The 11,774-nt window shown below is 49.5% G+C and overlaps 1 protein-coding gene across 4 annotated transcripts in view; it reads left to right on the top strand.

The window, feature by feature from the left end:
• Window positions 1–1,104: 1,104 nt before the first annotated feature.
• LOC149324962 (uncharacterized) overlaps window positions 1,105–11,774 on the top strand; it is a 73,176-nt gene continuing 62,506 nt past the window's right edge. For 3 of the 4 annotated variants that reach the window (XM_089563606.1, XM_089563607.1, XM_089563605.1), the window contains exons 1-5: window positions 1,107–1,305; window positions 4,028–4,113; window positions 5,787–6,135; window positions 6,217–6,284; window positions 6,340–6,420. In XM_089563606.1, the coding sequence (XP_089419732.1) occupies window positions 1,272–1,305; window positions 4,028–4,113; window positions 5,787–6,135; window positions 6,217–6,284; window positions 6,340–6,420 (618 nt within the window). In that variant the 5' untranslated portion in view covers window positions 1,107–1,271. Of the gene's footprint in view, window positions 1,306–4,027; window positions 4,114–5,786; window positions 6,136–6,216; window positions 6,285–6,339; window positions 6,421–11,774 lie in introns of all 4 variants that reach the window. The other variant, XM_089563608.1, reaches the window with a different exon arrangement.

The raw sequence follows: 11,774 nt of genomic DNA, 5'->3' as shown, positions 1-11,774 counted from the left end.
GCGGGTTCGAAATTGCGACCCGTGCACAGCTCTATTCAGAAACCTAATCACATTTCCTTTTGTGAAAAAAGAGCTATGTGCAGAGTTTAAATGGTGCAAGTATGAAGCTACAATGAAGTCAATTACCAAACACATCGAAACATCAGTTGTGATGCCTGAAAAAAGATGTACTGCAACATATAAATACTCAAGTCTCGATAAGCAGGAATACTGAAGGGGAATAAAAACAGTTTTCTTTTGTTCGGGCTCACGCACCTGCTACAAACATATTCTTTATACACAGCAATAAAACTTGAAATAACTGTTTAAGAAGCCTTTTGGTCAAAGTATAGATAAGTATGACTGAAAGGAGTCCGCAAGAAATGCACGGAAGCAGGCATGCAGTGTGACAGCGCAGCGCGACAGGTGCGCTTTTTAATCTCGCGCGCGCACTGAAGAACATGGGTTTATGGTTTATTGGGGTTTTAACGTCGCAAAACGAGTCAGGCTATGAGGGACGCCGTAGTGAAAGGGGTTCGGAAATTTCGACCACCTGGGGTTCTTTAACGTGCACTGACATCGCACAGTACACGGACCTCTAGAATTTAGCCTCCATCGAAATTCGACCACCCCGACCGGGATCGAACCCGCGTCTTTCGGATCAGCGGCCGAGCGCCATAGCCACTGAGCCACCGCGGTGGGTCGAAAGACATGACGGGGACACGCCGAGGAGGCAACGCTGCAGTGCACGCTGCCTCCTCGCCTCTCGGCTCCTCGCGAGCAGCCCCGTCCGCTGACGAGCGGTGGCGGGGGAAAATCTAGGGAAAACATGCCTGTCTCCAACCGGACATGACGTCATTAAATATCACGTGACATATGACGTCACGCGTATGACGTCATATTTTTTTGACCAATCAGCGTTTCCAGCCTGCCGTTCCGCAAACGCTTGTCCCCGGTGCGCACCGGTGCGGGCGATCGAGAATGCATGCATGGAGTGCATGCCTATCGCCAACCAGACATGGCGTCATTAAATTTTACGTAAATTTTAATGTCACGCGCATGACGTTATATTTTTGACCAATCAGCGTTTCCAGCCTACCTACCCGCAAACTTTTGTCTATTTCGGCTCGCTTTGGCTAGTCTAGTGGCCTGCCGGCTCGCCGTGCATATGGTCATGCTCTGGCCGCTACGGCCCCTCGTAGTGGCGTAGTTGCAGAATAGAGAATATTCGTGCGAGGTCAGAGAGGTGCAGTGTGTGGACCGTGGGAGTGTTTTGCATTTCGTTCTGTCCTATGCCGAGTCCTTCGCGAAGCATGGCCGAGGAGGGTGAGGAGTTTTGGTTGCCTTCGACCGATGTCACGCTTTGCGAGAGACCACTTTCTCGCGTCTCCGTTTTGATCTGTCCTCTTTGTTTCGGCTTAGAAGGAAGGCGCAAATGTGCTCAGGTAGCCTGGGCCACAAATTCGCCGAATTACAGTGCAGCTGCGCGCTCAGTGTGGGGAGATACGTTGTCGTATTTGAAGGGCAGCAGCATCCACCTCGGGGGCTTTGGTGTCCTATCACAGATGCTCCCTTGCGTCGCTAGCTTGAGTGGCGGCGAAATTTGACAAGCGAAGCTGCGCATAGAAAAGTTTCTCTGGTGCTTCGTGACGCTTAGAAAGAGGGCAGCAATTTCAGGAGGCAGATGCGCCAATTTGCAGCCGTCTTTGTGTGACATTTTGATCCTTCTTAAGAAAGACACCTCGAAGGCACTAGCCAATTTCTCAGATGGTTTCTATCTGCTTCAAGTAGCATAACAGAGAAACCACAGTTCTTTGCATAAAATTTGTTCTCGATGAATACCATATATGTGGGACTGATGCACGCGTGTGTGTGTTGCTGGAGCGGTGTGGAGCAAATCCAGCACAGCTGCTCTAGTTTGGACGTGTGTCTGTCTGTGTGGCTTTGCTTGCGTACAAGTAGCTCACTGGAATGCAGTACTATCTTTACATGTCCGTTTTCATTGCTCTAGGAAGCGCGCGACAAGTCTGCTCATGTCTGTACAACACACCACTGCTTCTGTTTCTCCGGTTGCACTCGGAGAGCACACTGTCAGCATGTGTGTCAAGAATGGGCTGGAAAAGGGGGTTTTGAATAGCAAGTTGCATGAAGGACTTCCTGGTGTTGGTGGCCAGAGGAGCCACCTGTGAAACGAATCCTGTCCACACATTACACATGAGCAGCAGATGTCCAATGTAATCACAGCACACCATCTGATGAAGATAGTCTGCCCACGAGGAGATAATCCCACAAGCTTGATAACATGACTGTAGTCTGATACAACTTCTCTCTCAAAGGAAGGGCATGAGTGTGCTAGCGCGAAAGACGGGAGTATCCATCTGCCACCCATTGTGTCTGAGTGGAAAGGCTGCACAGTGTCCAGAAGAAGGCTTAGCTGGTGCATGCTGATGCTTCCTCCCTAGTGAGAAGTCATCGTTTGGAGGGTGGTAGAAAATAATCTTTGGAGGGGTTACTTAGTTTTTATCAGCTAACAGCAGCACGAGAGTTCTTCCATAAAACATTGGAAAGCTGCGTGGACAGCACTTGTATATGTTTCTAGATCGTTTTCAGGCTCAGTTAAAGTGTCCATCTGTAGTTACCAACTCTAAAGGTCTTTCTAAAGCGATTGAGCGTTAACCTTCGCATTGCAGTACAGACTCCAATGGCATTACTGAAATTCTAAAGATAGCGCAGCACTGCAGCTTGCTGATACTTCCCATAATTTTTCACAAGTCCCTTGACAATGTCCCTGATTACTGGAAATTTGTGTGCGGGGTGCCAGTACCCAAATCAGGTGTTTAATACGCGCTCAGTAATTATAGGCCTATCTCGTTACAGTCAGTCATTTGTCAACTCTTGGAACATTTTTTGACCTCGTAAGTCATGAGATAGCTTTCAGGTCCACTTGCCCAACCAGCAGGGATTCCAACGTGGGCGCTCTTTGAACTAACCACTGACCTTCACACGAACTCGCATCAATTGAATCACTCATAAGCAGCTGATATATAAAATGTACTTAATGAAAGTCAACATATTATTCCTTGGCCTGAAGGATACTTAAGCGAGAGTCTTGTGTTATTGATTGCTTAAAATCTTCATTTGGTCATGTGAAGTCGAGAGTCCCCCAGGGCTTCATTTTAGAGCCTGCACTGCCTTCAATATATATTAACGACATTTCAACTTATACGACGTCTACCCTCGGGTTCTTATCTAATAATCTACATAATTATGCTGATTGCATGAAGTTGCAGTATCATCTACATGCACTGGGGAAATGTTGCCGAGCTTGGCAGATGACGGCTAACACCAAGAAAACTAAGCTTATAAGATTTGCTAAATGCGTCAAAGGATTGCTTTTTATCTGCTCAATTAATAGCGAAATGATGGAATCTGTAGATTCCAATGAGTATTGGGCTGCCTGCTAACTCCCGACCTATCTGCTCATTGAAAACATACTAACCAGCATCTACAGAACGCTTGAATTCATTCGTTGCACACTTAATGAAGCAAAAGACAGAGTCCCCATCAGGTATATCTTACTGACTAGCATAATCCCCACAAAATAAGGCTCGTTGCAGTGGCCACCGATCTCCAGCATCTGTCTATTTAAAAGTAACCTCAGCCTTCTTTCTTTAGACAGCGCACCCAGGCAAGGTTTGTCATAATCCGATTACCCACACTACAGCGCTTATTACGCCAGTTAACATTACTTGAAAGCTAAACTGATCTAAATTATTTTTCATTTTTATGCCTGTCGATCAACGAATGGAATCTGCAACTGAGAGAGGTTGGCGAAAGTGCAAATCCTGAACTGTTCATTGCACAACTTGAGGATTTTGTAGCAAACTAGTGGTGTGAATTCTTTATTCCTGTTCTGAATGTCGGAGCGCCCAATGGTGGATGTGTGATGTTCTTGCTTCTTCAAATCGTGTGCCTGCACAGAGGTGCAGCGTCTCTTGTGTGCTTTGCTCTGGTTTCCTGCATTGGTCCCTCCCGGGTGGTGGTGCAGAGCTGAAGCAGGCTGGCAGCAAGGGCAAGGAGGGGGACGCCCCCCCCAAGGCCAAGAAGCCCAGGTTTAGGGACTGCGACGAGGGGGTGAGTGAGAACACTCTTTTGCCAACACTCCTCTTCTCCGTTGGGCGCCACAATTTGCGCAGATTTTGATTGGGGCTGAGGAGGGAGGGTCCTGGTTTTTTCACTTCTTTTCACACAGTTTCCATCTTGTCCTGGCACCGAAGGAGGACTGCAGGGGTTTGCACCTAGAGCAATGTGGCACAGGTTCTCATTTAGGCATCGGCCGACGTATGCCCAGCCGCATGACAGCGGTGTTCTACATGCCACCTTTGCTGGGCCTTTGTGCGCAGGCTCTTCAGTTTCGTCAGTGCGGAAAACACCACCATGCCGATTTCTTTAGCCTCGCTCTTTGTTTCTTTTTTGTTATTTTTCTGTTCTTATCTTTTTCACAATCCGGGGGTTAAAAATCGGGCAATATTTTTTCTACTAAAATTTGGGAACTGCTAAAGGATGCGCCGCTTCACAGATATCCTCCAGTGAGAAATTTTTCAATGCATTTTGCAGAAGCTGAGTTCTCTGTGCTCAAAGTTTCACTGTCTCTGCGCCTTTTCCTCTCCTCTAGTCACTTTTTGCACTTTCAGCGGTCAGTGCTGCTCCGCCGGCCCCATCACCGTGCTGCGCGGGAATTCCCCAGGGGTTGGGCCTTTCTGACCCACTAGAGCGGTGCTGCTGACTGGCTATGGTCATGGTAGCTAGCTGCGTGACGCCTGACAGAGTGTAACCAGTAGCCATCTCTGAATGGACGGAGGAGGGCGTGAGCATGAAAAGGACTCGCCAGCTTGTGCATGTGATTGTGGATTCTCTGCTGCGTGCGGAAGTGTTATGTTTGGCCTAGGTGTTCGTGACGAGAGTGATTGAGCGAGTTTAGGTACTCTCCTCAGAAGGTGCTTCGGAGACCCTTTCGATTGTATCCCTCCAGGGGTGAACAGCCAAGGATGAAAAGGTGCTGACTGACGTACCCTGACACTAAGATGTGATGTTTCATTTTCTTGTTTTTAATGCTGATATAGAATGAATTCTCGCTCAGTAAAAGTCCATTGATAGTTTGCTGTTCAGTACCCAGCATAGTGTGTGGACTGATGTCTACGCTGTGGACAAAACTGGTGCATTCAGGCCTTGTAACCTATAGGGATGCCCGAAGTACATCTACAGTTGCCTCCATAAAATCTGGAGAGCAATTCCTTACTGCATTTTATGGTTTCACTCATTTCTGAAGGTTTCTAACACCCAGTGGGATGTCCTTGCTTAAATTTTCTGGCACAGGCCTTTGGCCAGAGTTGAGTTAGTCCGTACTGTTAGTTCCCGTGCTAGGGCCATTGCAGTGACCTCTGCACATCTGGCATGCTCTGCAGTCATTCACTTTTTTCATGTTTGGACATCGGCCGCAGTTCTGAGGCAACTGAGAAGGTGTCAAGGCATGCCCATTACCCCGTTTGGCCAAACATGGTTGCCTGTTGGGAGCAAATTGTTGCATCGCTTGACCCATCTGTGACTTTGAAACCTCGGTGTGTGCAGTGCAGCAGCATACATGAGTTTGCAAATTTGTGATGGCTGCAATGTCTGAAGGTGACTGCTGCTGTGGTTGAGTGCAGCAGGAAGGGGCCATTTTGTTTCATTCTGTGTGTGTGGCTGGGTGCTGCGTGATGCGTACCCCTGCAGCTGCTCAATGCCAGTGTTGTTGTTGTGTGGTGCAGCGGGAGTTTGAGTGTGTCCTGTGTGACTGCAAGTTCTTCACGGTGGGCCAGTACTCGGTGCACATCCAGAGCTTTGAGCACCGCAAGCGCAGCATCCAGAAGGTGGCCAGCAGGGCCTACGACCGGGCACCCCAGTACCAGGGGGGAAGGGAGGGCCACCTGCCACCGGGCCTGTCGGGGCGCAAGGTGGTGCACTGCAAGGTGTGCAACGTGTTCACCAACAGTGCCAAGCAGCTGGCAGAGCACCTGGGCGGGGCACGCCACAAGCAGCTGTGCTTCAAGTTCAATGTGCCGGTCACCACTCTGGCCCTGACCAAGGAGGACACGCACACCCTCGAGGACACCCGGCGTCAGTATACCGCATGCCTCTTTTTCTTTCTCCCGCCACACGGCCGTCCTGATTCCCCCCCGTGTGTTCTGCCACGCGCAGTGCAGGGGGAGCGGCTCATGTGCAAGCACTGCTCGGTCGAGATCAACTCCATGCAGCAGTACCAAGAGGTGAGCCAACCAACAGGTGGTGGCCAAGCATCCACCACAGTTCTCTTCTCCGCAGCACATGAAGAGTGCGAAGCACAAGCTGCGTGTGGAGAACAAGCCCCTGAGGCCTGACCGGAGCCTCAAGAAGGCCCTCAAGGTAAGGAGTTTTCTGTTCAACTAAAAGCAGCGACATCTCCTCCCTCCTCCTCCTGTGCCAGCGCGCCTTCTCTCGGCTCTCCCCGGGCTGCACCTAGGCAGGGGGAAGCTAACGGACGCTCCCAACGCTCGCCCTTTGGCACGCAGTTGCACTCCTTTATCGAAACATTTTGTACTGCGACCGATTTGATTGGGGTGCACGTGGTGGAGGTGGCGTGCACAGCCGAGAATATTCTCAGAGTTTTGGAAACAACACGCACGTTTTGGAGCTCAGCGGACCGCGCGCCCGTATCAATTGTTTGCATTTTCTGCCTTCAATTCAGCCGCAGTGAGATCATGGCATGGGAGATTAAAAAGTTGTAGTGACATAAACAACTGCCCCGACCCATGTTGCACTGTTTTGTCAGAAATTTTGTACTGCGATCTCTTTGATTGCTGTACACTCAGTAAAAATCGCATGCGCGAGCGAGCTCGCAGCACAGCAGTGAGCATCCTCGGAGTGTTGTCTTCGACCAGCGTCTTTTGCCAAATCTTATTCAAAACTTAACTCCTCCTTAACTCCTCCATAGCGCTTGTCCTTGTCTTCCTTCTGTGTTCTTGTTCCTAGTCGCAGCGCTGGTAAAATTTTGAAGATGTACTAACTAGCTCAAACCATCATTTTGCTCCAAGAGGAAGTGGTACGACATATGACTAGACGTGTGGCCGAGGCTTTATATGAATGGATAACGGTGTAATGCTGGCATAATATATTCTTCTCTCAAAGGCACGTTTGTTTGTGCAGTCGGCTGTGCGTAGACGCCCACTCATCTCAGTTTTAATTTTTTTTAGTGCAGGAAAGCTTAGCGATTATTTAGGAGTCCCTATATACCTCGGGTACCTCGCAGGCAGGCTAACGTTAAAAGGATCCAACTGACGGTAGTCCTATACTGTTTGATTGTAAATAGGTGAATACGATGCCCTAGTTGCGCACTGTAACACGGTTGTGACCAGAAGAATTTTGATGTAGGGTTAATTGTTTGGGTTGAGTAACAGCAATCAAAAAAGGCTTTTAACTGCTGCTTTGCGCGCAGCTACAGCGCTGCATGACGCACTGGAATGTTGTTTAAGTGATTGTCGTCCTGGGTCAGCCTATGCAATAGTGGCTTATAAGAGGACATTGTCTTCTCTCGTGTGATTGCCATGCATAGCAGACAACAGCCTCGACTGCTGCAGTAAATCACTTTTGGTCGAAGCAGCACGAACAAAAAAATGAAGCAGTGAAAAACCAAAGCATAAATTTACTCAGTACTGTTTGAAGCAAAACATTACTTTAAGAAGTTGCTTGATGCGAAAATTGAAAACACTAGGAGAAAGTGTATGCAACGATGTTTGACAGCTGTCCTCGCTTGAATTCTCAAGTATTGTCCACGCAGATATCGAGTATTGAAACCTAGGCACAGTAACGACAGATTTTGGTATGAACCCTGCTAGAAGAAATATGGTCAGCAATGTGCACAGCATGAAGTCTGGACCTGCCCCGCAAGCAGCATGAACAGCGGGAGCTTTAACAGTGAGAAGCACCCCTTGGGTATCGAGTTCGTGGGCGAAAGGGTCCAACTGCAACAAAACAATTATGTCCATCGGTGCACGTAACATGAGATATAGACCTGCACTGCGAGCAGCAGGAACAGCATCGCTCAAACAGCGAGCACCGACTCTAGTATTGAGTTCGTGAGCAAAGGAGTTTAACTGCAACAAAAATATGTCCAGCGATGTGCGCAACATGAAGGTTAAACCTGCACTGCTAGCAGCGTAAACAGCAGAGTTAAGGCAACATGAAGCGCAAGTTTTGAGTTGAGCTCGCGAATGAGTCTGACTACAACCAAACCAATGTGTCACGTAATGCACGCAACATGAAAGCTACACCTGCAGAGCCTAGCAGAGCCAGCAGCATGAGCGGAGGGGCTAAGACAATGAGAAGCGAGCAAAAGAATCCATCTATAACCATCCCAAATGGCATTACCTGCGAAGGAAGACTGTAGTCGCTGACGCTTCACACCAAATCCACCAGGAAAAAAACAAACAAACGCGACTGACAACTGAAGAACGGCCACTAACATCGTAAAGACTGGGATCCAGCTCATGATCAAAGTTTTTCTGGCCGATCTTATGCAGTAAAACCTTTTCTTAATTCCTTTACCGCATGGTAAAAACCTAATTCCTTTATCCGGAAGGAATGATGAAAAACCTTTTCCCACTGCCTCCTCGGTTGTTGCACCCTTAAGTGTTGGTGTCGCTGCAGTGCGTAGACACCATCAAAGCTGAAGAAACGCTTCCCGCCAAAACTCTTGTCGCACAAAAAGAAAACGAAAGGTGATTTCTACCCCCGACAAAAGTGCCAGCGTCTGCTGCGGAGCCAAAAAGCGCGCACTAACACGTGACTGCGGCGCCTCGGCCAATAGACCTTTCCACAAATTGCAGCGCCGCGCCATCCCCTAGCGGATCCGCGCAAAGCATGATGGGAGAAAGGAGCGGTCGCCGCCCGCGTCGTCTGCTGTCAAGCGTGTTGCTGTGTTGTGCCGCCGTGTTCAGGCGTTGTGCGTCTTCTCGTGCGCGTTGTAAATGTTGGAGCGCACTGCTGTGGTGGTTATCTCTTAGTCTTTCTGCAATTATGTGGGGATTTTTTTAGACATTCGACATGTCTGCAGATTAGAATCGCGGTGGCGGTCAAAGGTGCTGCTTGCCCGGCTGTAGTAACAACACGAGAAAGGACATCAACATTTCATACCACGTATTCCCCAAGGACAAGAAGCTGAAGCTAGAATGGGTGCGCAGGATAAATCGGCAAGGTTCGCAAGGGCGATTAACCCTGTGGAAGCCTTCGAAACACCACAAAATATATGGTACGCATTTCAACACTAGCGGGCGCAAGGGATACATGGATCGTCTCTCCACGATCTTTCCACACCGAGTGTATGCGGAACGGACGTCTGCTGTGATTGCGCAGAGCAATAGGCACATGCGAATCTCCAACTTCGGCTGGTGACCGGGGCAGAGGGCATCGCGACTAGGTACGGCCAGGACGCCACAACCGGCAGCCTGAAGGCCGCCCGTAATGCTGCTGCATAATTTTAGTTTATTTTTTTTTTTTTGGGGGGGGGGGGGGTTATGAATAAAGTTATTCACCACCACCATGGGCACATGAGCGGCGAGGGCTCTGTGTACATGCATTGGGAGAACGCCGGTCTGCGTCTGCTGGTGCTCGGCTGGTGATCCGTGGTCGCGGAACGCAACATCCGACTGTGTCAGGCTTACTGTGTCAACCAACTGTGTCATGTTTATCAAATAGCTCGTGTTCTGTATAAGGGAGTGCTTGAAGATTATATATTACAGCAGTGAACATTTACCGCGGCAGCATGAAATTTCCCCAGGAGTGCGCCGATGAGGACAACTGCACTCATACTGTTGTTTACATCGCTGCGTACGAACAGTTAGTACTCGTTTTTATGACATAAAACGCAATCGGCGCTTTAGTTCTATTAATCAACCTTTTTTTTTTTTTTTACCGGCTGTAGCCGTGCTTGTTTACGCAGTGCGATAATATGTGGGAAGCGATGGTGCGATCGCACGCCTGAGAAACACTTAACAATCGCGGGCTGTTGACATCGCGCAGGACCGGCGCTTCTCGTTTTTTGTCCCGGCTTCCTCCGACGTGACCAGTACTTTATTTTAAACTACTTTATCCATAAGTATGTTTGGCGACCGTTCGATTTAACTGAAACGGCCTAACTTGTCATCCACAAGCTAGCGACGGCGACGACTGCTGCTGGCCGTAAAGCACGGCTCGGCAGTCTGGGTCACACCGGCGTTTCACGTTCATCATATGCGTGCCCAGCGATGTAAGCAATAATTAATTTCAGGTCACTATTGCCAAAACTACACTCGGTGACCATTTTCATTCGCTGATGCTAGTGATTCGCTCATCACAACCGCCGCAATCACAGATCATATCCCACGGACCCGCTAAGCCTAGTCGTCGCGGAAGGGAAGGGAGTCGTCGTCGACTGAAATTAATTTGGCAAGCGCTTATCGCTGGTGACTGTTCAGGTGTGCACATGTGAAATATGGCCGTTCGTTTCGCTCATTTAGAAGCGCGAACATATTTGCACCGCCGCCTCATCACCGTGCTTTCGCTCAGCCGCCGACAAGGCTGACCGTCCGCCGATCGGATTCATCGGTGTCGTTGGCCAGAAAAACGTGTCCCACTGCAATCATATTATAGTAAACTAGATATTTCACTATAATCACATGCTACTGTTGACCGTGATAGTGTCGTTGTCGGAGCAGTGTGACCACCGCCGTCGCCATCGTTGTACACTGAAAACGAGCTGAGGCTTTGGAATGCGCTTGGAAGGTTTCGTGTAGCACCGCGCGCGTCCGTCGAGTCCGAATGTCATTCCAGTTTTTGAATGTCATTCGACTCGGATGTCATTCGAACGTTCCCGTGTAGCACAGGTATAAGAAACAGCGATGGCGACGAGATGGCAGAGGAAGGCTTTCCGGTGATCAGGCGCAGTCGGAGAGACGGAACGAAAAGCCGCGAGCGCGGCGCCGCGGGCGCCGCGGCGCTCCGTTTTCCCAGAGTGCTTTGCGCGGCCGCTTGGTGGCGCGGCGGAATTTGTGGAAAGGTCTATGGGGGGCTTGATTATCCAGTGGCGCGCTAGGAGAGGAGGAGTGTCGGAAGTTCAGAGCTTTTCGTTCAGGGGCTTTTGTTTCCGTTGGGTGTGTCAGTCTTTCACGGCGACAGTTTCCCAGAGGGTGGTGAGGGGGTGCAGATGCACTGCAGCTGTGCGGTCACCCAGGATATGGCTTGTGCTGGCTCTTTTTTCATCTTCATTTCATAATGCAGCATTGTGTGCGAATGCATACTCTTCCATCTGGTGGTGAGTTAGCTGGCTTTGTGCAAAACACATTTACTTGGAATGTCCATCACAAAAGAAACCTAGTCTGTAATAAAATTCTGACTCTAGGGCTGTCCCCTCACATAATGTATTTGCATTGTTTTCCTTGGACGCAGGCGGGGGCATCAGGTTGGCAAATAATTTTAGGAAGTTTGCAGGGATACGGTGGCTGCAGGACAGGGCTCATTAGAGGGCTTTGTCCTGCAGTGGACCAGGCAGTGTCGTCGTGCACTGGCAGCAGCCGTCTGGTTGGAAAGTCGTTGCTGGGCTGCCCACAGGGAACTCGGCAGCGGCAGTAGCAACAGCAGCATGCCTGCCACTCGCTCACTTTAAAGGCACATCGGAAGTAAGGCGTGATACAGCCATCTGGATCAATGTGGAAGCAGTTGTACGTGGCCATCTATTGTCACAAACA

Source organism: Amblyomma mixtum, chromosome 10 (assembly GCF_055824585.1).
Source record: "Amblyomma mixtum isolate Tamu chromosome 10, ASM5582458v1, whole genome shotgun sequence".
NCBI lineage: Eukaryota > Metazoa > Arthropoda > Arachnida > Ixodida > Ixodidae > Amblyomma > Amblyomma mixtum.
This window is presented reverse-complemented; position numbering and strand designations above follow the sequence as displayed.